The following is a 26,464-nucleotide window of genomic DNA, read 5'->3' as shown; positions in this document are numbered from 1 at the left end:
ACACATGAGTTAGATAAGAGTTCAGCTGAAGCTGGAAACGGACGATCAAGGTATTTGATCTTCAGAAGAAAAGGCGCTTTCTTGCTTTATGGACTGAAGTTTATCCCAAACTAAAATTAGAGCAATGTTTGTGTCTCTCAGTAGGTGTGGGTCATATACCTTCCCACATAAAGAAACTGCCATTGCACAAAGCCTGGGACCAAATAAAAAAGATGATGCAATGTGGAAAGATGAGTCATTCTTTCCTCCATATGTGGTAAAACATGTGAAACTGTGGCTCCAAAAAAGTTTCAGCAAAAGCTACGAAGACTTTTACATATTTATTATATCATTTGAAGTACTTAATATTAACATTTGCTGCTCTTTTGTCATGAGCTCCTCCAGCAGTATGTGCCATCCAACATCTGCCAGACCTATTTTATACTGCTTTTGGGTAGTTTTGTTAATGTTTATGCTTTTTAAACATTTTTCAAGTTTTGTTTGCTTGCTCTGGTGTTTATTGTTAAGGTAAGTAGCGAGCGGGACATTCTCGGGACTCAGCTGGTGCGGCGGAACGATGAACTGGCACTGCTTTATGAGAAGATCAAGATCCAGCAGTCCATTATGAACAAGGGCGAGATCCAGTACAACCAGAGGGTGGAGGACATCCGCCTGCTCAAGCTGGAGATCAGGAAACTGCGGTCGGAGAAATCAGTCCTCAACAAGACTGTGTCCAACGTCGAAGACCTCAGGTAGGCTTGGATTGTGTATACACATGGCTGTGTATCAGCTGATTTTCATTTACTAGTATAGGAAATGTGTGCTCTATTGAGTAAGGAATAAAACATAATGGTGCGTGCTGTTATATGAAAACAAGTCACCCCCAATTTTTTCTCTAATATCAACATGCGTCAAAGACTTTTATTCCTCTAATAACACAGCAATTTGCCAGCACTAACAATTTTATTACTTTTGAGCTGTTCATAGTTAGGCTGTAGTCAAGACTGCCACTGTCAAGTCCAAGATCCGGACTGGCCGAGTCTGAAAAGCATCAAATCCTTTTTGACCCCAAGCCTTTACTTCAATTAGCTGACTTCATACATGCATTGCGCCAATGATTAGGCTGTTTTCTAGAAGATTGTATTACTTCTTATCAAACTTTTTACATGCGAAAAGAGAAGACAACAATAACATTATTTTTATTATTGGATTAGTCTAAGACTATATCGAAACCAATGCCCAAGACTGAGAAAAGTCATGTATGCATAATCCATGTATTTAATTTTTTGGGAAAAAATCAGAAAGCTTTTCTGCTTTTTAGATAAGTGATTTTGAGAACATGTTTAAAGAAAGCTAAAGAAATGGGTTTTGAGTAAAAATCAGAAATATTTATAAATGCATATGGCCAACAGTTTGGAACAGATTCTAAATGGTTTTGGTTTTCATTTAATGAAAACAAAAAAGAGATGAAAGAGGCCTTGTCTCTGGCTGACACAGAATCTGTATTGTTATGTTTTGTGGAAAGATACAGGAAGAAGGGGTGAATAAAATAAAAAAAGTAATTTATTGTCTGCCTTGGTAATGCCAAACCATAATGCATGCTATCTCGTACTCCTCCATGATTAATTAAGTAATAAGAGCACTGGGCTTTGCTTGCTGTCCATCTCTCTCTCTCTCTCTCTCTCTCTCTCTCTCTCTCTCTCTCTCTCTCTAACTTGCCAAAAAAAAAATCCTACAACTCTGAATTATGCACTAATATTTCCAGGCGGTCCTCTTGATTTTACATCTTCATTAATTCAGCTAGAAAAGATTCTCTGAAGTTTTTCCACATTGAGGGAGAGAGAGTGTGTGTGAGAGAGAGAGAGCACATAATTTCAAAGTAAAGTTTAATATTCTCTTGCTAATGACAGGATTACCTGAATATATGGCGTATTGTAACCCAGACGGAGTAATCAGTGAATGATGTTGCTGATTAGAATATGGAATATGTGCTAAATGATACAGTAAGGTTGACTGTCTGAGACATCCAATCATATCCCACTTTCCATATATATTTCTGTGAATATAAATCAAACAGTGTATGCTAAGGCTATATTCATCCTTAATCAAATGGCAAATAGTGTAAAAACAAGTTCAATACCTACATGATTAGCAAAGTCAGTGTTTCTGACAACACTGTTGAAAATGACAATTCATTTTCATAATACTGTGTCCAACCTGATCACATTTGAACAAGCAAAGTTGATGTGCTTGGACTTACAAATTAAGTTGTAAGAAAAGGCAAACCACACCCTTAAGCCTAACCTTAAACTCTGTAGATTCTCATACAAACTGAGTCATGGAGCTTGTTATGAGTTTGGTTGTGAGTGTGAATATGAAGCCATGTTGTTAATGTCTGATGCAACTCATTAAAAAGTTTATAATTAGATTATAAGTTGACTGAGATGGCACTGTATGAAAATATATTTCTGCTAAAGATATTCCTGCTTTTCATATTTAAACTCCGCACAGATACTGAACACACCAATCAGCCATAACATTTAAACTACCTGCCTAATATTGTGTAGGTCTCCCTTGTGTTGCCAAAACAGCTATGACCCGTCGAGGCATGGACTCCACAAGACCTCTGAAGGTGTACTGTGGTTAGCAGCAGACCCTGCAAGAGTCCTGTAAGTTGCGAGGTGGGGCCTCCCTGGATCGGACTTGTTTGTTCAGCACATCGCACAGATGCTCGATCAGATTGAGATCTAGGGAACCTGGAGTCCAAGTCAACACCTTGAACTCTTTGTCATGTTCCTCAAACCATTCGTGAACAATTTTTGCAGTGTGGCGGAGTGCATTATCCTGCTGAAAGAGGCCACTGACATTAGAGAATGTCATTGCCATGAAGGGGAGTACCTGGTCTGCAACAATGTTTAGGTAGGTGGTACCTGTCAAAGTAGCATCCACATGAATGCCAGGAATGCCAGGTTTCCCAGCAGAACATTACCCAGAATATCACACTACCTCTACCAGCTTGACTTCTTCCCATAATGCATCCTGGTGCCATCGCTTTCCCAGGTAAATGATGCACACGGACCCAGCTGTCCACATGATGTAAAAGAAAACGTGATTCATCAGACCAGGTCAGCTTCTTCCATTGCTCCATGGTCCAGTTCTGATGCTCACGTTCCCATTGTAGGCTGTTTTGGCAGTGGACAGGGGTCAGCATGGGTACACTGACCAGTCTATGGCTACACAGCACTGACACTTTGTCAGTATTTTGTATTCAGACACATGTATTCTGACACCTTTCTATCATAGCCAATATTAACATTTTCAGCAATTTGTGCTATAGTAGCTCTTCTGTGGGATCGGACCAGACTGAATAGCCTGCATCCTCCACATACATCAGTGAGCCTTTAGGCGCCCATGACCCTGTCACCAGTTCACCTTTGTCACTGTTAACTGCATTTTCTTGTCTGTAGCCATGACTAAATTTCCTTCAGTAAACGAATTTGCTGCTGTTGTCAGAGGAAAAAAAAACTGGTAACACAGTCTGCTGCCACTGTCAGGTGAAAGGTAAAATTGCAACATGTTGGCTGGAGAGCCATCATAAATACTGAGAGAGAAGCTGTGGGCCAGTTAACATTTGTCTATGGGCCGCATTTGGCCCTGAGGCCAGACTTTGGACACCCCTGTACCAGATGTATAGGAATAGATTTACTAACCATTTATTTACTGTATACTGTAATACATACAGGAACACAGTTTAATATACCAAAAGGGTAATGAAGATCACATGAAAGGTTATACATATATGATTGAATATATTAGTAAATATAGTAGTAATGTAGTGAGTGTATTTAACTTGATATAGTAATTGTATAATTGAAGAGCATGGATAGCGTTTCAAAATTGATTGAAATCTATTTTTAATGTATTCTGGGGTTCACTTTGGTGACATGGAATAATATACTTTTATATATACTTTTCACCATTATATCATAATGGTGGCCAAAATAACATATGAGTAGTATACTTAGTATATATAACGTGTAGTTCCAATAGTAGTTTAGCACTACTTAAGTATACTTCCCCCTCCCACCCCCTGCCAAAAGGATAAGCTACTTAATACTCAATGCGAACACTAGACAGCTAGCGAACATAAGACAGTTGAAAAGATATCTGAAAGGAGATTTAAGTCAAATTAATATTTTTTTTCCCAATCTTTACTGCTAATGCTAATTAGCTAGCTAACAGGCATTCCAACAGGATGTTTCATAACTTAAAAAAAAATATTACTGCTAAATTATTACCCACAAAACTAGTTTTTATTGAGTGAAACGATAATACTACAAGATTTTTGTGGGATTTTGTTCATATTCCTATACTTTTCACCATATTCCTAATGGTTCATCATTTTGCTAATAGTGCTAACAGTAGTATAGTTAACATAAGATTTAATAGGGGATTTTTGAATTGTATTCAGAAAAGTTCATATATTTTCTTAATCTTCACTTCTAGCTATCTAATAGAAGATAACTGACAGGATTTTTAGTCATATTCATAAACATTCAATGCCAAACATTACCAAGCTATCTCAATTTAAGGATATCTCAGAAAACTATGCCTGAAAATATTTTTTCTTTTAAAAATTCACAATCTTCGCTACTAACACTAGCATAGCTAACAAAAATATCCTCAGCAATCTTGTTAAGTTGTGTTAACAGAAGTTAAAAAAATGTTCTTCACTGCTAGTAAACTAGCATGAGATAATTCACAGGATATCAAATTAATAATCTAAAGTCAAATTAATAATCTCACTGCTAAGTCAGCTAACAGGATTTCTGAAATTTCTTTTAAAGTCATATTCATAAATGTTCATAAATGTTCTCAATCCTCACTACTAACATTAGTCAGTTAGCTATCATAATTGAGGAAATCTGAGAGGATGTTTTCATTAAATGTTTTGCACTTTTACTGCTAATGCTAGTCAGCTAGCTAAGAGGATTTCTTAGGGGATTTTTAAGTCTTCACTGCTATCTAGCTAAAATAAGATGACTTGACAGGATATCTCTATAACCTCTTTGAGTGCAGTCATAAAATGTCCAATGTTCTATGTACTACAAAACCAGATCTCATAAAAAGTTAATATAAACTCTAACAAAATATCAAATGTGGTTGTATTCTGTTCAACCTTATGAGTATGACGTTTAGGAAAATGCAAACGTTAACCCCACACCCATTCCTCACCTTAATTTTCACATCTGTTGTGTAAATACTTGCAAATGTGCAAGTGTGTGACCAAGGTTTTACATCCACAGTGCTGACCTGGGAACAGTTTTTCATCTTTATTACACTGTTTGCCATTATATGAACAACAACCAGCCAGCTCTGAATCAGCACTCTTGCTCTTAATGCATGCGGGTCCAGATTTGTTTCCTGTGCATAGAGAGTTCAAATTTAAAGCTGCATTCTGCAAGGTTTAATAATCCTCAGGGGTTGACTGGTGGTTTTGCCTTTCTCATTGTTTGACTACTATTATATGCATATAAATAGCTGAATCAAGATTAGCTAACTCTTATGCTGAGATTCTTAATGCAGATTCCTTCTCCATCTGCTTTCGGAATACAGTCTTAAAGTTTTATTCAGCATGTTTTAATGATACTTTGCTTCTTCCTGAGCTCTGCATGATCTTGCATCTGTTGTATTCTGCACAAAACCACTTAAAATGTGTTTCTGATCTCATGTTCAGCCAATTAGCATAGGTCCAGATGTATAACAGCTAAGGTGTGTGTGAGCAAGGTGTTATTTTGAATATACCACAGGAGGGTCAATGAATGTTACAGAATGAAGCACGCACAAAAGCATTTATTGATGGCGAGATCCTGAACACGTTTGCTTGCTCTGGGATCTTTTAAACCTGACAGAGCTAGATGATAAATCATTGGAGTAAGCTTTTTTGTGCTTCTACTCCCAGCATGGTGTGCCTTCCCTACTGCGGCATTGCTTGTAAAATAACTGCTGACCTGGTTGGGTTTTCTGATGCTCCAAGAAATAGGGAGGAATCTGATCTAAGACCAGTGCCCTAGAGATTTTAGGAACACAATGAGCCTTTTAGATGTTTCATACTGCCAGTGCTTTGCTGTTCTGCATGGGTTGCCAGGTTCAAGTAATTTTAGGTTTGGCCAGCTTGCCCAATAGACTGAAAAGCAGTTTAGTGTTTGTGTTTACAGCTCAGTGCAGACTTTTTTTTAACCTAACGTTGCAGTGTCATGGTTTTTTTAGAGTCTCAGTTGGTATTTATGGAACAGCGAAGTGGGAGGTTTTTATTTTTTTATTTATTTATTTTTTTTGATTTTCTAACACACTAAATCAGGCATATTCAGCTAAACATTCTAAAGGTCCAGCTACATTAGATTCCTTGCTTACAAAGGCTCTAATAAGTAAACTAGCATGACTGAAAGATAACAACAGTTACATTTAATGCTAAATCATTAGTGATTAGTTCATGACTATAAATAAAACACATCAGTTTGAAGCAGCTATCGCTTTTAACTAGTGTCATGGTCTCTGAACAGCTGAGACAACTGTTTTAAATTTGGAGTGAAGAATAAATGCATACTTCTCTACCCATTCATCTTTAAACATTATGTGTTCATGGTCAAGTTTTATTAACAAGACATGTCCTCACTTTACTAATCAGACCAAAGAAGGTAAATAGAGTTGGTTTGTTTTTTTTTTTGTATAAAATCTCTGTTCTGCTCAAATACTTTGCTAGGTCCGCATCTGAACTACAGTTCACAAGCTGACTACTCCTACACTAAATGAAGTACTAGACAGATTCATAGACAGATTTAATAATGCAAGGCAACTTAAATGCAATAGGTTTAAACTGAAAGAGCCCCAACTCCTGGAAATTCCAGTAAGAGGAATCACTGGTATTATAAAGCTGTCCAGTGATCAATCATGACTGTACTGAATCCATTACTGGGCTCCCATTGCTCCAGTATATAACAGAACATTACTGGAGATCCATCCACTAGCAAATAAACAAAAAAAACAAAACAACAACAAAAAAACCCAAAACAAACAAGTGGGAAAAAAAAAAAAACTTATTCCCAAACAGACTGGATAAACTAATAATTTACCACTGGAGGCCTGAACCTTCACACTACGTTCACACTAGCAAGTGGCAAAGTGACAGGTGACCTACCCTTTTCAACCTATGTGCATGAACTTGAGCCACGGTTTCAGTGACACTAGCAAGTGGCAGCATGACAAGCTACATTTGTATTTAGATTTTCTTAATTCTGTGCAAATTAGATACAACACAAAAAAGCAAGAAATCCAAAGAACTGGTTTCCTACCGGCAATTAGTTCTCATTTACTGTTTAATGCACAAAAATGGAAGAAAAACATATGCTTATGCTTATGCTTATGATTTCATCTTATCCTGTCACATACAGTACAACCTCACATGAAATATGTATAGAGAAATGATAAGATAAATAAAGCTAGGAAGAAAGTAGCAGAGATTCTTGGTGCTTCTAGTGAGTATACAGTTAACCTGCTTTGCTAATCTGCCAAGGAAGCTAGTACAAACCCACACTGAGTAGAGCAGTATTTAATTTATGTTTAACTACAGTTTCTCATCAGAACTAAAGAAAAAAAAAATGTTGGACAGTGAATGGCCAAAAGTGACAACAGTATCTGTCATAACATGCAGAGATCACTTGATATGTGACATGAACTTGTTTGCTAATGTAAACATTGAGTCTGTATACATACCATAGTATGCCTTGAAAATGCCTAATAAAGCATTAATCATAAAAAAAGAATGCAAGGCCATCACAGCAAGACTTGAAGGACTCTGTAGCATGAATACTGGTTTAAAAGAAAGTAGAACTAGCTTACATTTATGGTTATGCAGTGAATGTTGTAACATTGACTTATTAAATACTGTCTTTAATTTGAGAATTAATTTTATAGAATGGTAATAACTAACAAAGAAACCAACTAGCTATACCTATTACCTATTCAACGGCACGATTAGATAGCAAGTTTTTTATGTTTAGCTACTGTTCTGATGTCATGAATATGAAGCAATTGGACGTAAGCCTGAGCCTTTTATTGAGAATCTAAATCCCAAATTTGTAACCAGAAAATCAGGGTAACAGTGTTGATTGATCAGATATACAGAGCAACAAAGGGCAATCAAAGTAAAAAGCAAAACTCATTGTCACACAAGTTTTTCATTTAAAGTAATAAAACAAATGTTGTCTATTTATTTCAGTCTAGCTCATACAAGATTTAACCTGGTAAAATTTTGATGGTCCGCTGCAAACCTATGTTATGTACACAGCTTCTCTGTGTACGTAGGTATTCATCTGATATAGCTTTGGAAAGCTAAGATTCTTGTGATTTGACAAACAAACGACAATTCGACAAACAAACGTCTCTCTCAGACCACCAAAAAAAAAAAAAAAAAAAAAAAAGCACTTGCGAAAGAGCAGCAACTTTCCTATGAAGCTTCATAGTAGTCCACTGATCCATAACATCCAAACAAAAACAGACTTATTACACTGACAAAGGTCCAAACAATCCAATTATGTAAAAATATTTAGTCCAAAACACATTTTAAATCTAACTACCCACAGATTGTTGCTGCATCATTTCAAATTATCGGCAGATACACCTAATATTTCATGTATTCTCCATTATAACTTCAGCTCATGTGTGAATATCCCTTTTCGGTAGATTTCAAAATGGCCTTCCCTCTTACCACATGATCTTTGTGTGAGCAACAGAGTTAAGCATGTGTTTGAATTCAGCACAATTAAGCACTTCCCTTCAGTTTACATTCTACCTTCAATATTGGTTGTCTTCACTTCACTTATCCCCGGAGCTGTGACTTGGTTAGGTAGTAAAAAAAAAAAAATGCAGGACATTGTACAGAATGAGAGATTTATAAAACCTACTGTATTTTTGCAGTCTTGTGGCTATGTCCCATAAAGAATGCAAAGAAGAAAAAGAAAGAAAATAATAGCTGCTGTGTTTGTATAATATTTTAAGAAGCAAAAATATAATAGAAGTTATTAATTGTGAATTTAACCCAGGTAATTTCCTTGTGCCTTGGGATTTCCTGTAACTTCTTTAGCTTCTCTTTTCCAGAAGTTTTCTGATACTTTGTGTTATGGTACTCCACATCTCATCATGTGTGATATGTCATTTCATCACCTTTATTCTACTGGCCCACTGCATTCACTTTGCTGATTAAAATCAGAAGGATATATTTAAGAGCATGCTGTATAAACCATTAGCTACATGTCCTCACGATTTCATGTTCATCCATGTGCGTGATGTGCATGTCCTTATACACATGTGTAGGAGTGATTTTAAATGCATCTCTATCTTTAATGAGAAGCTGGTAGCGTCGAAAAATTGGCTCACTGGGTGTGAAAAAGCTGGTTGAATGAATGTCGTTCAGTGCGTTCTTATACTGTATGTGCTCTTAATTAATAAATAAATAAATAAATGTCTGTGAATAACAAGCATTATCCTGCCAGTCTTACCCTAGTGCTTTTCTGCCAGCCTTACAATGACATGCTGTGTGTTTCCTCCATGTCCACCCCCTGCCGATCACTTCTCTTTTATCTTTATGCTTGCATAATTGCATGCTCCTTGAAATCCAAATAGCAAAAATGTGGCAGATGTATGCATGTATGCATATATATAAATATATATATATATATATATACACACACACACACACACATATATATATATGTGTGTGTGTGTATATATATATATATATATATATATATATATATATATATATATATATATATATATATATATATATATATATATATATATCCACATCCACACACACATCAGACATGTTCACAAGTACCTGAGGTCCAAGTCAAGTCTCGATGTCACGGTTTCCCCTTTAGGCAGCGTGCTGGAGAGCATGGAGCGCATGCATGCACGAGCAAGGTGCTCGAGTACCCGCTCTTCGAATGTTGGCAACCGTGACATTGTTTACCATGGACATGTGCATTTGTTATGTTTCTGTTCTGTCTCCTCCCTGTTCTGTCATTGGCTGTTGTTCGAGCATGTGTCTAGATTGGTGTCAGCCGTCAGCACTTAACGTTGATTATGTTTGCTTATATACCGCGCGCTTCCCAGTACACGGCGCGGAGTATTCCCAGTACACGGCGCGGAGTATTAGATAACATACATTAGATTAGTTAAGTTATGTTCCTTGTTAGAAATAGTTATATAGTTAGTTTCATGGTAGATTAGTTCATTTAGTCCATGCTGATTTTTTCACTCCCAGTTCATAGTCATAGTTCATGTTTCTTGTTTTGTGTCTTGACCCTGTTTTCTGTTGATTCCTGTTTTGCCCCGTTTATGCCTGTTTGCCAATTGCCTGACCCTTTGCCTGTCTTGACTACGTTTTGGATTACGATTTGGATTTATCTGCCTTTGTCTCCTTTAATAAAACTCTTAACTGCACTTGCATCCGTCCTAATCTCCCTTACGTCTCGCGACGTGACACTCAAGTCTTTCTTTTATTTTTAGCAACAGTTCTTTCAGCTTGTTATTAACAGTGTATGAGACTAAATCAATTTTGAAATATTAAAACGGAATATTTCTACAGAATGTAACACCTCAGTTTCCCTTTGGATTCATTGATAGCTTTTCAAATTAAATGACACAAAGATTATCACAAGGTAAGACTTGCCTATATTGTTATTGTTTGTTGTTCATTTATATAACAGCACTTTTCCGATGGGTGATGAACACACTCCTTCAGATGCGTCACGCATGTACTGTATATAATAATGTTGGCTAGGTGTGTTTAGAGATGAATTGTTGTGATATCTGCTGCTGCAGCAAATACTGATAGGGAATGAATGAATGAAGAATGAATAGAAAAATGTGGTGATTGATGCTGTCATGTAGTAAAGAGAGAATGTAAACAGGAATGCCAAACCAAAATGACTTGTGTTTTTCATGGGTCTCTGTCTTCAAGTCCAAGTCAAGTCTTGAGTCAGTTGTTCACAAGTCCAAGTCAAGTCTTGAGTCATTTTTTTTGCAACTTATGCGCAAGTCCAAGTCGCAGACTCGAGTTTCCCTCTCTGAGATATATATATATATATAGTAGGGAATTTAGTCAACGGTGGGCGGAGCACAGACACACAGGAGGCCGTTTTAGTGTCTCCCATGGAGAAATCGTTATTCAGGGCAGTATGTGAAGGAGGTGTGGGTGCACGTGTGTGTGTGTGTGTGTGTGTGTGTGTGTGTGTGTGTGTGTGTGTGTGCGTTGAAGTGCAATCGTGCGGTGAGGGTCTCAGTCGTCTGTGGGGTTGCCGGGATCGTGCTGGGGGATTCCCGAGTGGCGGGGACCCCGTTCTGCCGTCAGGCAATGGTGCAGTTGCAGCCAGGGGGCGGAGTCTTCGCTCGTGTCAGAATCATCTGAAAAAACACACAACAGCGATTAGCAGACATGCACTTATCTAAAATCGTCTGAAAACACACAACAGAGACTTGCACACATGCACTGAGAGACTTCTCTCCCATTGCGAGTGGAATATCACCCTTTTATACTCTCCCTGCTGGATGGTGGAATTCTTCTGTGCCATGCACCATTCACCAGCCTTGTGTGTGTCGGTGGCCCCACCCTGCTGCCACGTCTTCTCCGGCCGTCCAAAACATTGGTGGTGCTGAAACGGAGCTGTCTCTTCAGCACCACCGCGGCAGTCGCGGGAGGAGCGATTTTTGTGTCTTGTGCTCCAGCTGCCGGCCCATCGCCACAATATATATATATATATATATATATATATATATATATATATATATATATACACACATACATACACACACATATACATACATAGATACATAGATACATACAGTGCATCGGAAAGTATTCACAGCGCTTCACTTTTTCCACATTTTGTTATGTTACAGCCTTATTCCAAAATGGATTAAATTTATTATTTTCCTCAAAATTCTACTAACAATATCCCATAATGACAACATGAAGGAAGTTTGTTTGAAAGCTTTGCAAATTTATTAAAAATAAAAAAACAAAAAAAGCACACGTACATAAAGTATTCACAGCCTTTGCCATGACACTCAAAATTGAGCTCAGGTGCATCCTGTTTCCACTGATCATCCTTGAGATGTTTCTACAACTTGATTGGAGTCCACCTGTGGAAAATTTAGTTGATTGGACATGATTTGGAAAAGCACACACCTGTCTATATAAGGTCCCACAGTTAACAATGCATTTCAGCCATGAAGTCCAAGGAATTGTCTGTAGACCTCTGAGACAGGATTGTATCACGGCACAGATCTGGGGAAGGGTACAGAAACATTTCTGCAGCATTGAAGGTCCCCATGAGCACAGTGGCCTCCATCATCCGTAAATGGAAGAAGTTTGGAACCAGCAGGACTGTTCCTAGAGCTGGCCGCCCGGGCAAACTGAGCGATCGGGGGAGAAGGGCCTTAGTCAGGGAGGTTACCAAAAACCCGATGGTCACTCTGACAGAGCTCCAATGTGTCTCTGTGGAGAGAGGAGAACCTTCCAGAAGAACAACCATCTCTGCAGCACTCCACCAATCAGGCCTGTATGATAGAGTGGCCAGACGGAAGCCACTCCTCAGTAAAAGGCACATGACGGCACACCTGGAGTTTGCCAAAAGGCACCTGAAGGCCTCTCAGACCATGATGAAACAAAGATTGAACTCTTTGGCCTGAATGGCAAGCGTCATGTCTGGAGGAAACCAGGCACCAGTCATCACCTGGCCAATACCATCCCTACAGTGAAGAATGGTGGTGGGAGCATCATGCTGTGGGGATGTTTTTCAGCTGCAGGAACTGGGAGACTAGTCAGGATCGAGGGAAAGATGAATGCAGCAATGTACAGAGACATCCTTGATGAAAACTTGCTCCAGAGTGCTCTGGACCTCAGACTGGGGCGAAGGTTCATTTTCCAACAGGACAATGATCCTAAGCACACAGCCAAGATAACAAAGGAGTGGCTACAGGACAACTCTGTGAATGTCCATGAGTGGCCCAGTCAGAGCCCAGACTTGAACCCGATTGAACATCTCTGGAGAGATCTGAAAATGGCTGTGCACTGACGCTCCCCATCCAACCTGATGGAGCTTGAGAGATTCTGCAAAGAAGAATGGGAGAAACTGCCCAAAAATAGGTGTGCCAAGCTTGTAGCATCATTCTCAAAAAGACTTGAGGCTGTAATTGGTGCCAAAGGTGCTTCAACAAAGTATTGAGCAAAGGCTGTGAATACTTATGTACATGTGCTTTTTTATTTTTTATATTTTTAATAAATATGCAAAGATTTCAAACAAACGTCTTTCATGTTGTCATTATGGGGTATTGTTTGTAGAATTTTTAGGAAAATAATTAATTTAATCCATTTTGGAATAAGGCTGTAACATAACAAAATGTGGAAAAAGTGAAGCGCTGTGAATACTTTCCGGATGTCTGTACACACATTAGTACCTACCAAAAGTGGTTCAAGGAAGGACAAGGGTCGTGGGAAAAAAATACTACATATTGAAATCACCTGAGGTTATTTGTTTGTTTATAGAAATTGGTGAGGACCACACAATTGTTATTTATACCCTGATAAATAAAAACACAGAATTGAATGAGGGTGTACTTTCTTTTTTCCCCATGACTGTATATGTATACCAATCTTATTTTTTCATCACTTTCCCATTTTAATTACCAGGTCTCCTCATCTCTCTATCCATTTCCCAGTTTCTCTTCCACTACTAGTTGGGTTAGGTGAACCATTAAAAATACACCATATGTTACTCCCAGTTCCTGGCTCATTAGGTGCCAAGCTACTTACTCTGCGACTGCCTCACATTCTGCAGGCAGCCAGATGGATCCCCAGCAATCGCTCGATTTTACTCATATCAGCTTTAGCAATGAATATGCATTAGATAAACTTGGTTAAACCTGGTGGTCTGCTCTGGGAGGTCTTTAATTAAAGGAAAACTCCACCATGAAACACATTAAAAATGTCCATATTGGAATATTTGTGAAGGTTTTAGTGATTCAGGTCCTAATTTGTCAGTTGGTGCTGTATTTTTGTTATTCCAGTGAGAAGTCAGTGGTTGTTCTGATATGCCATCAAAAGGGTACATTGCTAGCACAGTTACAATATAGTTTAATAGGAGAAAACCAGTCAGATTTTGTTGTTAGCTCTAAAACAAGAGCACAAGCTTCTTTTTTCACCATTTTCCACCAACATTCATTGTCCTATTCATGAGACATTCAAGGCAGAAGTAGTGGAGACAGCAAACGTTGTACTTAAAGTTCCAGAATGCAATGCACCAATATGACACAGCTGCACTGAGTTACTGTGGAGACTTGTCTCAGTTGGTTAGTGATCTACAAGATGAGTACAATGGCATCGATGGTGTTGGCATAACATGTTAGCTTTGTAATCTTTTCCATTTGAGCAGAATATCAAGAGAGCTGGACAGACTAAAGGACTACAGTGCTGCTGGATCACTATCCCTGTGTTCCAGTTGGCATACATATACTATGTAGTAAAAGTACGTGCTCTTTTTATATTGAAAAGTACATACTTTTGAGTGTGTATTAAAAGAGTATGCAAGTACTGGGACATATTAACACGTTGTGTAACAGAAGAGAGCGTTGTTGCGCAGAAGAGAACGTTGTCACCATAAACACACTCCTTGTTACATTTCAGCTTTTCTTTTTTAATTATTCCTTGTATAATTTATACTGTATAATTTAATGTATCATTCCCTTGATTTATTTTTCCACATTTCATTTACACCTCTCTAAAATGCATCCTTGACTTCGGCAAAGCAAACAGTCACAAAGCTCCTCCTCACTCCCATTGCAAAGAGTTGTCAGAAATATATGCTGAAAAAGTGTCCACAGATCCACACTTCAAAATCTACCAGAGATAGTAGACCATCCGGGTACCTGTGGAATACTAATTTCAACATACTACGATTTGGGACATTCTAATTCTCATCCCTGATACTATTTAGTATCTTTAGATATCTTTAGCTAGTTCCCACTGGCACTACCTTTAGCTAGTAGTTGAACAATATTGTTGGTCATGTAGGAAATGAAAATGAAAATAGACCAACAAATCAGTTCCATTAAGGGAAAACTCAAACCACTTTTATAATTCAAATCCATGCTGCTTAAATATGGATAAGTAAATATGGCTTAAAAAAGGGATCATTGTTGTTTCTTGTGAGCTGTGTGGGATTTATGAACACTACAGCTTCTCACGTGCTAATACAGCACAATACAAACCTGTTAATACACTTATTATATAAATAAATATTTTAAAATTGCACCCCATCCTTTTGAGTTTTTCAATAAAGCATGATTAATAAAATCATTCAAGCTGCATAATCTCTCACTTTTGGTTGATGACTGTTAGCCTTGTTTCAGTAGAAAATTTCACCTGGATATTGTAAATTTGAAAGATTTCTTTCAATTCCTTCTAAGAACTGTCTCAAGTCTGAACCTTACATGAATGTGTTATCCTTTACTCTTCAACAATTGTATGCTGTAATTATTTATAATCCCACTGTGGGGTGACCTCCATAAGTGGATGGGTTCCCTTTAAAATCTGGTTTTGCGACTGTTGCTTGGTATATCGTTAAAAGCACTATACAAATAAAATTGAATTGAGTTACTTAATCAGGTGTCCAAACAGAATATTTTAAACAGTAGTCTGCTGGATAGTACTGTGCAAAAGTCTTAGGCACCTTATATATATATATTTTGGTACAAACATTGTTATAGATTTTTATTTTATGACTTTTACATTAACGAGTCAGTACAAAAACATTTTAGAATTCCAAACATTAATTTTCTAGCACAAAATTAAATGTTGGTAAAGAAAGCAGCATATTAAGTGGCAAGAGACACTTTTCAGACAAAAAACATAATGTTGGCTGCTGGCTTATGCTGTAAAAATAAGAAGCAAGTGCGAAAGTCAAATTCTCCATAAGAACTATGATTGATTCTGCAAGATGCTCAGTAAAACGTACCAGCGAACTTCCTTATAAAACTGCACTAATTCTGCCTGAGACTACTTTTTCTTTTTTTTAAATCAAAGGGTCGTCACACCAAATATTGCCTTTCTTTCATTTATTACTGTTTACTGTTCTTTATAGTTTTTTAAATGGAGAAACACTTAATTTCATTATTTTTGAAGGCATCTTTGGTCTATAACATTTCTCAATATCAACAGTCTGGCTCTTTTACACCCAATGTTACATATATCTGCCTTTATTTAATACAATTTGTAATCAGATATTGCTATCAGCTCCATCTTTTGCAGTCTATTTTTCTATCTTGAATACTGTACTTAATTGCTTTGCTTCTTATCTACAAAATGGTTCAAATTTCCTGGAAAAGGAGGCTCCACCTCATTTCCTCAGTGGCTTTGCAATTCTTCTACTATACTAATGTTCTCTTATCATTCAGCATTTTTTGAGGTTTCTTATATTACCTTATATTACCGCTTCACAGGTAATAAAAATCATCATATATTTTGAGAGTGAATCACATCCTTCATCTGTGAATATTTGTATTCATATTATATACCTTAATCCTATATTACCTTAATATACCTTAATTTCGACAGCATAATAATTACTTATACATCACGTTTCGCAAGGCCAGATCTCAATGCTAAAATCTGTTTGCTAAGAATGTGCAATAACCAAGACCTGGGGATAAAGTTTTGTGTTTGGATTTAATTGTTTATTGATTGGTGTCAAGATGCATATGACAATTGACCATCAATCTACTGCAGTTTATTCAAAACACAGCTTCAGCAAACAAAAATTAAAAACAACAAAAATACCAAAGGTTTTACTCCATTGCTTCACTGGGTGCCCTTATCGACTAATAAAGCATAAAGTTCAAATATCTGTGACTGACTTTGAAATCAAAATGGGGGGACAAGTGAGCTTAAAGTGAATAGGTATAGTTCTTGCAAGTGCCACTGCCCCAGGCAGTAATATGTAAGTATCGGTGCTTCTTTTTCCTTTGTGGCCTTTCCAAAATCATAGTTGTAATCCATAGCAAGTCTAACGTATTGGAACAGTAATCTGAGGCTACAGTGGGCACAGGCTCACATAAAACTGGACAGCTGAAGATTGGAAATCAAAATGAAGATGGAAAATCCTTCACTTCCGTTGACTAGCTTTCCAAAGGTGTTTTGTAATAATCTTTTGTAAAAGCAACTTATACTGTCAATAACTGTCTCCGGTCAGCATGACTTCCCCCCCACACAGAGCTTTCTCTAAAATCTTTCTAACTCTGATGTCTTCAGAGCGAGTGCTTGTTGTTCTTTCAATTAAGAAAGCTGAGTAGGAGAGGGTTCAGAAAATGTGGTTTCGAGTATTTTGCTCAGACGTGATTGCTCTGATTTCAATTGCTTTTATATGCACTTAATTGTAAGTTGTTTTGGGCAAGGGAGTCTGCTAAATGGTGTAATGGAATGGTTCTTCTGGTTTCTAATTGATGTTTCTGCAATATGCTAAAACATATTTTCCCCCTTCTGCTTTTCTTGCTGCTTCTGTTGAAAGAGGTCAGGGCAAAAGAAAACACACACACACACACACACACACACACACACACACACACACACACACATGCGCACACACACACACTTCAATTTCTATGCTGCTCTATTGATTATGTGTATTTGTATGTGTGTGTGTAAGAGAGAGAGAGAGAGAGAGAGAGTAGGTACGTGCACATTATGTTTTGCACTTAGTAAAGGTGTTGATTGAAGTTTAAGGCAGTCATATGAACCCTGCCATTCTCAATGAATCAATCCAACTACTTCTTGCTTAGTCGCGCTTTTTCCTTCTTTATTTCTCTGCATTTCAAGGTGAACACTTACCGAAAGAAACGAAATGACAGATCGAAGAGGGGATAGAAAATGAAAGCTGAAATAGCAGAAATACGAACGGAATACACTCCCAAACTCCCTAGCCCTCATCTACCCTGATTTATTTATAATATCAAAAGGAATAATGGCACTGACAAGGAAAGATGGATGAATTCTTTTCAGTTAGGAGGCAGTGATGTATTTAGTAGGTTTTCGTCTCTGACACAGCAGTGTTGATTTCTGAAAAATAAGCACTTTGCCAACAGTGCAATTAAAATGCATAAATTATCTTCATAGTTGACAAAGCAAGAGCAAAACAAAAAGCCAGTCCTCTTGTGAGCCAGTCACATTTTTCTAACCTGTTGTGGAGAAGAGTGTGGCATACGCTTTTTTTTTATAATATACACAAGAGTTGTACTTACACCTAGTTTTGTAGGCTCTAAGCCAATTCATGTGTGATAGGTAAAATTCAAGCTATTTGTTAAGGAACGTTTATTTAAGGTGCCACTAATATTGGCACCTTTGGTAAATATGAGCAAAGAAGTCTGTGAAAAATTGTCTTTATTGTTTAACCTTTTGATGTTTTGTTTTAAAAAAAATCACAAAAATACTCTGCTCTCATGGATATCAAACAATTGCAAACTAAATAAAATAAATGAAAACAACTTTTTTTTTTTTTTTAAATTTAAAGAGAAAAAAATTCTTACAGTTTAGGTCACGCCCACTTCAGATTTCAAGTTATGTTCACACATGCAGCACTTTTATTGCTGCAAATTGCGAGTCAATGTACTATGAAGTCACCAGTAGGCGTTCCTACCACTGGTTGCCATAGTATCAGTGGGTGGCGCAACTATTATTCCACTTTTAAGAATAAACCAGTTTTCATGACACTAAAATGAAACATTCTGGAGGGAAAGCGTTTGTATATATGCATCATATCCTACAAGATGAAGGAGAAGCAATATGTGCTCTTTGCCATTATTGCCATCTACTGTATTTGCGGTGAAAGCACATGTGCTGGACTGTCTGAGTCCACAAAACAATTTTGACTCGCAGCCAGCATGGTAGATCACAGATCACGTAACTCTATTGTCTGTGCTCCTATTGGTAGTCGCTCTAAAAATTCGCTCCAAATTTGCATAAAGGTAAACTTTTCTCAACTTTTCATGTAGCTGGACACGCCCACATCTAGTCGCCAATGGTCATTGTCACTTATTTTACTGGAAGTCGCCAGCTCTCATTGAAAATGAATGGTCTCCAGTCGCTTTGTCGCTGCGAGTTGCTGTATGTGCGAACGTAGCTCAATTCAGAATTCAAATACAGATATAGATATTTGGAGCACTACACAGATACAGATAGTGTCACTGTCTTACACACCTAATTTATATGCAAGTTAATTCCACAGCATTGTTCTCCAAAAAAATCCTCCTCCATTTACTTACTGTTCTAAATAAATGACGCCTGTTTAAAGGCTCTGCTAATAGCATTTTTTTATCCATTGGAAATGTCTCCACTGACCGATTTATCATGCTAACATCAAAAATCCCCATGAATTCAACCTGAGATGCGTTTAGGTAATGAGCTATGCAGTATCATCATTCTCTCCTCAACTTGTGATGGAAACTTCTCTGTACATAATGTTTAAATGGGGAGTAACCCACATATTTTTGCCAACCTAATTGGTTAGCATGTGGGTCTCTTACACTTGCTATATGTCTAATGGAGGTAGAGTATTTATGTGTTTTCGTTAAATAGGTTGGGAGGTAGAGGACAGAATGGGTTTAATAACTCAGCATGAAGGACATTTTTTGTGTATGTATTGGCTGTGTCAGAGCAATATCATTTAGGACTTATAGTGTATGTTCTTTTTTAGATGGTATTACAGTCAAGCTTATTTAGCAAATGTGCTTCTTCTCTCTCTTTATTCAACCTTAATGTGACAGATTCTCTCACCATCTCCTTATCAAAGCTAAATAGACTTCTTTTCACCAAGTAGGGAATTTATTTCTCCCTTTTGGCCTCAGAGGCATTTTCCTGATGATAAAAAGTAGTTCTATGCTTTTTTAGCAGCTATTACAAAGCCACTGATGCTAATAAGTTGCCAGACGAGCTTTCAGGTTGTTTATCTGCAGAGTGAATTACCACTGTAGCAGGTTAAAGGCGCATGCTGAACGACCTTGCATTTACATCAAGTGCCACCAGTTTGTGTGTATGCATGTGTAGGTGCTGCACAGAGCACACTTGGATGATTGTGAGGTTTAAAGTGCTACCTGATTCATGCAAATAATATATCTTTATATCTCTTATTTTTCTTTCTTATGGATTGATCAGGGCCCAGTTACCAGGTATAGTGTATTGCTTTGTTTGATGGGTCGCTGTGTGTCTCGGGGCGTAACCTGGCCTGGGCATTCGGGGCTTTTTCTTTAGCCCCGAATAATTCTCCACTTGGAGAAGTTTGTCACTATGTAACTGAATGTCAGTAAAAGAGGACAGCCTGTAAATTTATATCTTCAGTGAACAGAGGCAAAACCAATCAGACAGGGTTTACAGGAAAATACATGGAAATACTCATGTCTTATTGGCTGCCAGGCCTCAATTCTGTCAAACGCTAGCTCACAAAGTCAGTGTGAGGAAAAATTGATAAATGCAGATATTTTTTATTTATTTATTTTTAACCAGTAAAGGGGTTGAAACTGAAAACTAACATCCTCTGATGCTGAGCCAGGATAACAAGGTGTAAATGTCTATTTAAGTTCCAGTTTATGTGAACATGATATGAGCAGAGCATCAGGAATGATAACATACTTTGCATGGCACTGTAGCAGATAAACCCATATAAACCCAGTGATAGCTTAGTTGTTCCTCCTCTTGGCTAGCAACACCAAACTAGCCTAGTTAGAAAAGTTTAATATTTTATCAGGCTGGTAGTCCTACAAACAGTGGCAAGACACCTGAAGCAAGTTTTATGATAAACCCAACTTTTTCTGATCATGTCATTGATAGCTAAGTTACCTCAGTGTCTATAAAAAAAAAAAAAAATACTCCAGGCTACTAGCTACGCTGGAAAAACGCAAGAAAACAATGCATGGAAACAGTCTATTTAGAAGTACGTTTTCAAAAGTTTTTTGATGGAGACGAATCTGGGCTTAGTTCCGGATGATTAACAGTCCAGCTAATGCCCCTGGTGTGTCTTATAGTGTTGTGTTTTGTCCATAGGAGGGAGGTGTTCCACATGCAAAAGGACCTGCTTAAGGAGCGAGCAAGATGTCAAAGCTTGCAAGAAAAACTTGAAAATCCCATTAATGTTCATCGTTGGAGAAGACTGGAAGTACGTATTGTATGTGGGTATAAAGCCCTATTCAGATTGGACTACTTTTGTATGGGGAGGTGGGACCATGGAATTATTACTAGAGTATCTCTGGGATTATAGTCCCACCTGAATCCATCATGTCACTAATTTTTTTGCCTGAGATTATACCATATTTTACCTTCTCTTTACACTACATCCTGTCTGAACTAACATGTTCCTAAAGATATATATCCTGTGGAAAAAGACCTCCCATTTTTGCAGTATGGAGAGACTTTAGTCAACTGTTTTCTATTATCTCTTTCTAAAACCAAAATGAAACAATAACAATAAAATATAGATGACATTTAAAAAGACTTGTCAGAGACGCAACACTTTTGAAAGATTTAGGTTTATTGAATTTCTAGCACAGATACAACCTAAATACATGTTATGGCCATGTGACACTGCTCATCCACAAACCCTTATCATGAGATTTGATACATACAAACCTTTTCTGTACCTCACAGTCTCAGTGAAGGGAGCGTGACTACCTACTCCTTGATTGCCTTGCTCACAATACAGGATAAATGCCTAATATGGGGGTACACAGTAAAATCCCTAGTGTTGTATTAACACCCAGAATGTTCATTTATGTCCAATGGACTTATATAAACACTGTAGGGTGTAAATTCAACACTGTGGGTGTTAAATCAACACTGGATTTTGCTGTGTAGATTTGGTCCTCCCATGATTGTAAATGATTATAAATCATTACTTTTCTACAACTGTAGACTGTAAAGACAATCAGTACTGTGTATAATCAATATCAATATGCTTAAACGATGAATAAGAGTCCTGAGATGAGTCTTTATGATTGCAGCAGCAGTTCTTAAGTGCAAACATAGTTAAAGTATTTACACCTCCTCTTTTGAAACTCAATTTAGATATCATGTTTACAACCTTGATAGCTAAATACTTGCATGTAATTCATAGGCGTTTATGGAAGAAGTCACAAGCATGGCACTAAGAAGATCAATGGTAGCTGGTTAAGCTTAGTGGAGCAGCAGTAGCTTAGTGGTTACTATGTTAACCACTAAGCTAGTACTGCCAAAGCTGCCAATACTGGGCCCTTGAGCAAAGCCCTTAACCCTCAACTGCTTAGTTGTATAAATCAGATAAATGTAAGTCGCTCTGGATAAGGGTGTCTGCCAAATGCCATAAATGTAAATGTAAGGTCATTAATCTGACTAATAGTCAAATTGTAATACTGCTAGCTTGAGCTACAGTATATACACACTGTCCCTGTCTTCTACCACAATTTATATAGTTATTTATATGTTTTTTTATTTACTGTAGGGGCATTGGTGACTAAAGGATAGCCATTAAATCCGCCCAAAGGATTAAATTTAAGCCATTATAAATATAAATGGTGTGGCCCAGGCATGCATTATAGCTAACACTTTATTACTAAATTACATATACTGCATCATGGTGCAATTCATCATATCATTTTATCAGATTGTTGATCATAAATAGAGATGAGACATACAAATACCTAGCGTAGGTTGTCATTAGTGGCCGTTAGCCTAAATACATATTCTTAGTTCTCTCCTGATAGTTAAAGATATCAGTTGTTTGTAACACAGTTCCTTGAGAAACTGAGGTTATAGAAAATGGGCTTAAAGTCTCCACATTTTAGGGCAGAGTTTAGTCTCTTTCATTCTATCTCATTGCCTCATTTCTGATTCCCTTTCTATAATTCTCTCCCTTTCTCTTCTCTCCCTCTTTCTCTCTCATGCTAAATGGTTTCCCTGCAGGCGAATGACCCGAGCACCTTTGAGCTGATCCAGAAGATTCACTCTCTTCAGCGACACCTGATAAAAAAAAGCAAGGAGGTAGTGGAGAAAGAGCTTCTGCTCCAGGTAAACACCCTGCCTTCATTCTCTACTTGCAGCAATCCATAACATCCTATTGGCCGCTGATGACTCATCAAGCACTTGTGGGGTCGGGTCATTCGGAGAATCGATTTGCGAAGGCCTTGCAAAGAGAATCTCTCAGTAACAAAGCTTTAGAAAGAAGAACAATTTTATTTAATACTCAGTTTCTGTTCACTACTTAGCAATGCTTTGCCATTTCTTTTGGGTTTATAAATACACAGTGCATTTCTAAAAAAAAAAAAAAAAAAAAATTGGGTTAGATTAATTAATTAGTACCATCTAATAACTAGCAAAATAAACAATATTTATGAAAATATATTCAAGAAACATTTTCATATGCCTAGGTATATTCTTAATGCCAGGTAAGAGTGATTTGATCATATGCTCATTCATGATTACCGGATTATTATTCCTCACTATTAATATTGAAAAGTTGCCATGTTTGATTCATTCCTAATAAATGTGAACTTTGAATATGCCATCAATGATCAGATAAAAACTGAAGTCAATCATTTTGTATGTGAAATTTGGCATAATGGAATGTAACACCAATTCATCATGGAGTCAACAATCTTTCCAAAATGGCCACCAAATCAAGGCTGTTACACTCGGTGACTTGTTTATCCATCCATTTGTCTTCATTAAGTGCTTTATCCTGATCAAGGTCCTGGTAGATGAGGAGCACACGCACACACACACACACACAGTATATCTCCTGATATATCTACTTTCAGAGGAGGAAGAACATGCAAAACTCCACACAGACAGTAAACTAAGCTCAGGGTCGAACTGGAGCTATGACAGCTATGGAGCTATGAGGCATTACTACCCACTGCACCATTGTGATAGGCTCTTTGAGGAAAATCCAAAAGATGTAAAGCTTCATTCAGTGAATAAGCATACAGATCTAGCTATAGCTATAGTTGTTATTGTTTACTGTGAAATAGAGGGGAACATGTGGAGTGGAACTAAACTTTGGCAAGGTAAACATATACAAAGCTACTGTTATAGTACACAACTGTGAAGGCAACATGCCAATGTTCTCAGGCTTTTGTAATCACTTCAGAAAAGAGTGGGAAAAGTAATCCAATTATAAAGCAAGAGTATAAAATGAATCTGCAGTTCTTACATGGTTTCACTTTAGAGAATAACACCATTTTAACAGAGAGGAATCTGAGGCTACTCCATTTTGCAATATTGGGTCTGATTTTAATTGATATGGAAAATTTCTTATTTTTTAGCAAGGAAAAACCTAGTTAGATTGTCTTTTTGCAAACTTCACAAAAGTATTATTTAAGCAAGTTATTTATCATATTTTTCAAACACAAGGTAAATTTTTTGTTGTAGAACTGAACTTACTGCAGAAGTTAAAAGCTTTTGGCCCTTGAGCAAGCAGGCTATGCTATTAAGAAAGGATATATGCATATTTAAAGGCCAACATTGTACCTGGTTGGACACTTTTTTCATTTTTTTTTATTCAACTCTCAGATCAGCTTGATTGCGTTAAGGTCAGGTAAGTTTACGATTGGTTCATGTAGTTAGAAATAGTGCATTGGGCAGATGGAGGACGAGCAAAATGGCTATGGAAAAGTCTGTTGCAGAATTTGCATATGGCAACACAAGCAGTTTTCATCTGACATCTTCATTGTCTTCCTCACTGCCTCCTTTTATTCCATCCCATCCCGATGACCAGCCAAGGAGGTTTAATCCTAATTTGATATAACTGATTTCCTTTTGTGCCCGTCAGTGGTGCTTGGATGGTTGCTGGCCATGGTGCTGAGCTGGTGTGGGTTGGTGATACCCCAGTCAGGGGCCAGACATTACAGTCTTTTCCCTGTAGTGTTGAGGTAATCTGTATTGTGGTGTTGACACCTTCCCCACCTAGTCAGTGCCTGAAATCACCTGGTAACACTGGGTTGTTTGTTTTTCACACTAGCCAGGTACTGCAGTAGAGCATGTGATGGTGAATGAACTTATTGGCTTAGGTAATATCTCTGCTAAGGCCTCACGTTCCATTTTCACACACTGTACAAGACAATTTAGAATTGACATCAGGTGTTTAAACCCAGGGATCTGGAGTGACCCCAACTGCATGGAACAAAAGTTGTGGAGTTGGAAAACTTTCTACCTGGAAACATGAAGCTTAAAAACTTGCTAAAGTGCTAAAAACCAAGGATCCGGTCATACACCCTATCCATCTATTGCAAGTAAGCAGGTCTATGGTCTAAGGAGCAAGAGTGCCTAAAGATGTAATATCTGAGGTCCTGAGTGGACCTGTCTCTCTACTCTGCTCTGCAGAAGACAAGGTACAACTGATAGATACTACCAGCTGCTCTGGTACCGATTGTTTAAGAAAGGACCACACCTAGCCCTCTGTTTGATGTGTCTATTTGCCAGATCAGTGACTTATGGAAGACTGGATTTATGAGCACCAGATCTAAGGTGCTCAGCTGATGAAGCGCTTTTTGGAGCCCAACACACCTTCCCATAGCATTTGACAACACACATATGCAGCTTCTGGCTAGTTCTCCCATACAACCGCTATTAACTGGAGAGGGTGAGGGCTAGCACATGCTTCCCCTGAGACACCACCACTTTTTGAACTGCTGCTCATACGTTGTTACAGAGAATCTAAACACACTCAGAGGAAAGCATGAGCTCCCACCCAACCACAATTGGTTGGTGTTATTCTGATAGATAGGGGAGGGAGTAATGCCATCTTTCCCACCCACAGAGCACAGCCAGTTTTGCTTTCTTGGACTCCTGGCCATAGGTGGTATCATTGTGATTCAATCTCCAGATGTGTGCCACTCTGGAGCCATTGCTACCCTTCTTGAGTGCCAGTGTGCATTTCTTGTGGTTGTTGTCCATGAGGCTTGGTTGGTTGCTGACCATGGTGTTAAATTTGCATATTGCTGAACCCCAGGGGTAAGCAGTACCCAGCATTGCAGTCTCCTCACCTTAGTCTTAGTCTCACAGCGAGCAAGGATGAGCTGCCCTGAGTCTGTGAAAGAGTGGTGTGGTGTAGGCTCAACCCACTTAGAAAAATCATACAGTGTCAAGAACCACCTGGGTTATGTCCTACACCCTGGCCATCCATTGCAGATAAGGTAAACGATTGGCTAGTGAGGTAATATCTGAGGTCCTTCACAGCAAAATGCAAGGCCCTTTACTGATGACTGACGTATACCACCAAGTGCAGTTTAACCAGTATTTTTTGTGAAAGGACCACTTTCTACTGCATTTTGATGTGTCCATCTGCAAGATCAGTTACTGATGGAACACCAGGTAAATGAGAAGTCAGTTCTTCTTAAGTAACTACAT

The 26,464-nt window shown here is 37.9% G+C and overlaps 1 protein-coding gene across 5 annotated transcripts in view; it reads left to right on the top strand.

The window, feature by feature from the left end:
* The window catches only part of cfap58 (cilia and flagella associated protein 58), a 139,031-nt gene that overhangs the window by 71,970 nt on the left and 40,597 nt on the right, over window positions 1-26,464 (top strand). For all 5 annotated transcript variants that reach the window (XR_008384745.1, XR_008384746.1, XM_053615051.1 and 2 more), the window contains exons 13-15: window positions 508-731; window positions 21,131-21,242; window positions 23,021-23,125. Coding sequence is in view for 3 of the 5 variants with exons in the window: in XM_053615051.1 (XP_053471026.1) it covers window positions 508-731; window positions 21,131-21,242; window positions 23,021-23,125 (441 nt within the window). In the remaining 2 variants the exon portion in view is untranslated. The remainder of the gene's footprint in view (window positions 1-507; window positions 732-21,130; window positions 21,243-23,020; window positions 23,126-26,464) is intronic.

This window comes from Ictalurus furcatus, chromosome 26, assembly GCF_023375685.1.
Source record: "Ictalurus furcatus strain D&B chromosome 26, Billie_1.0, whole genome shotgun sequence".
In the NCBI taxonomy this organism is placed as follows: Eukaryota; Metazoa; Chordata; class Actinopteri; order Siluriformes; family Ictaluridae; genus Ictalurus; species Ictalurus furcatus.
This window is presented reverse-complemented; position numbering and strand designations above follow the sequence as displayed.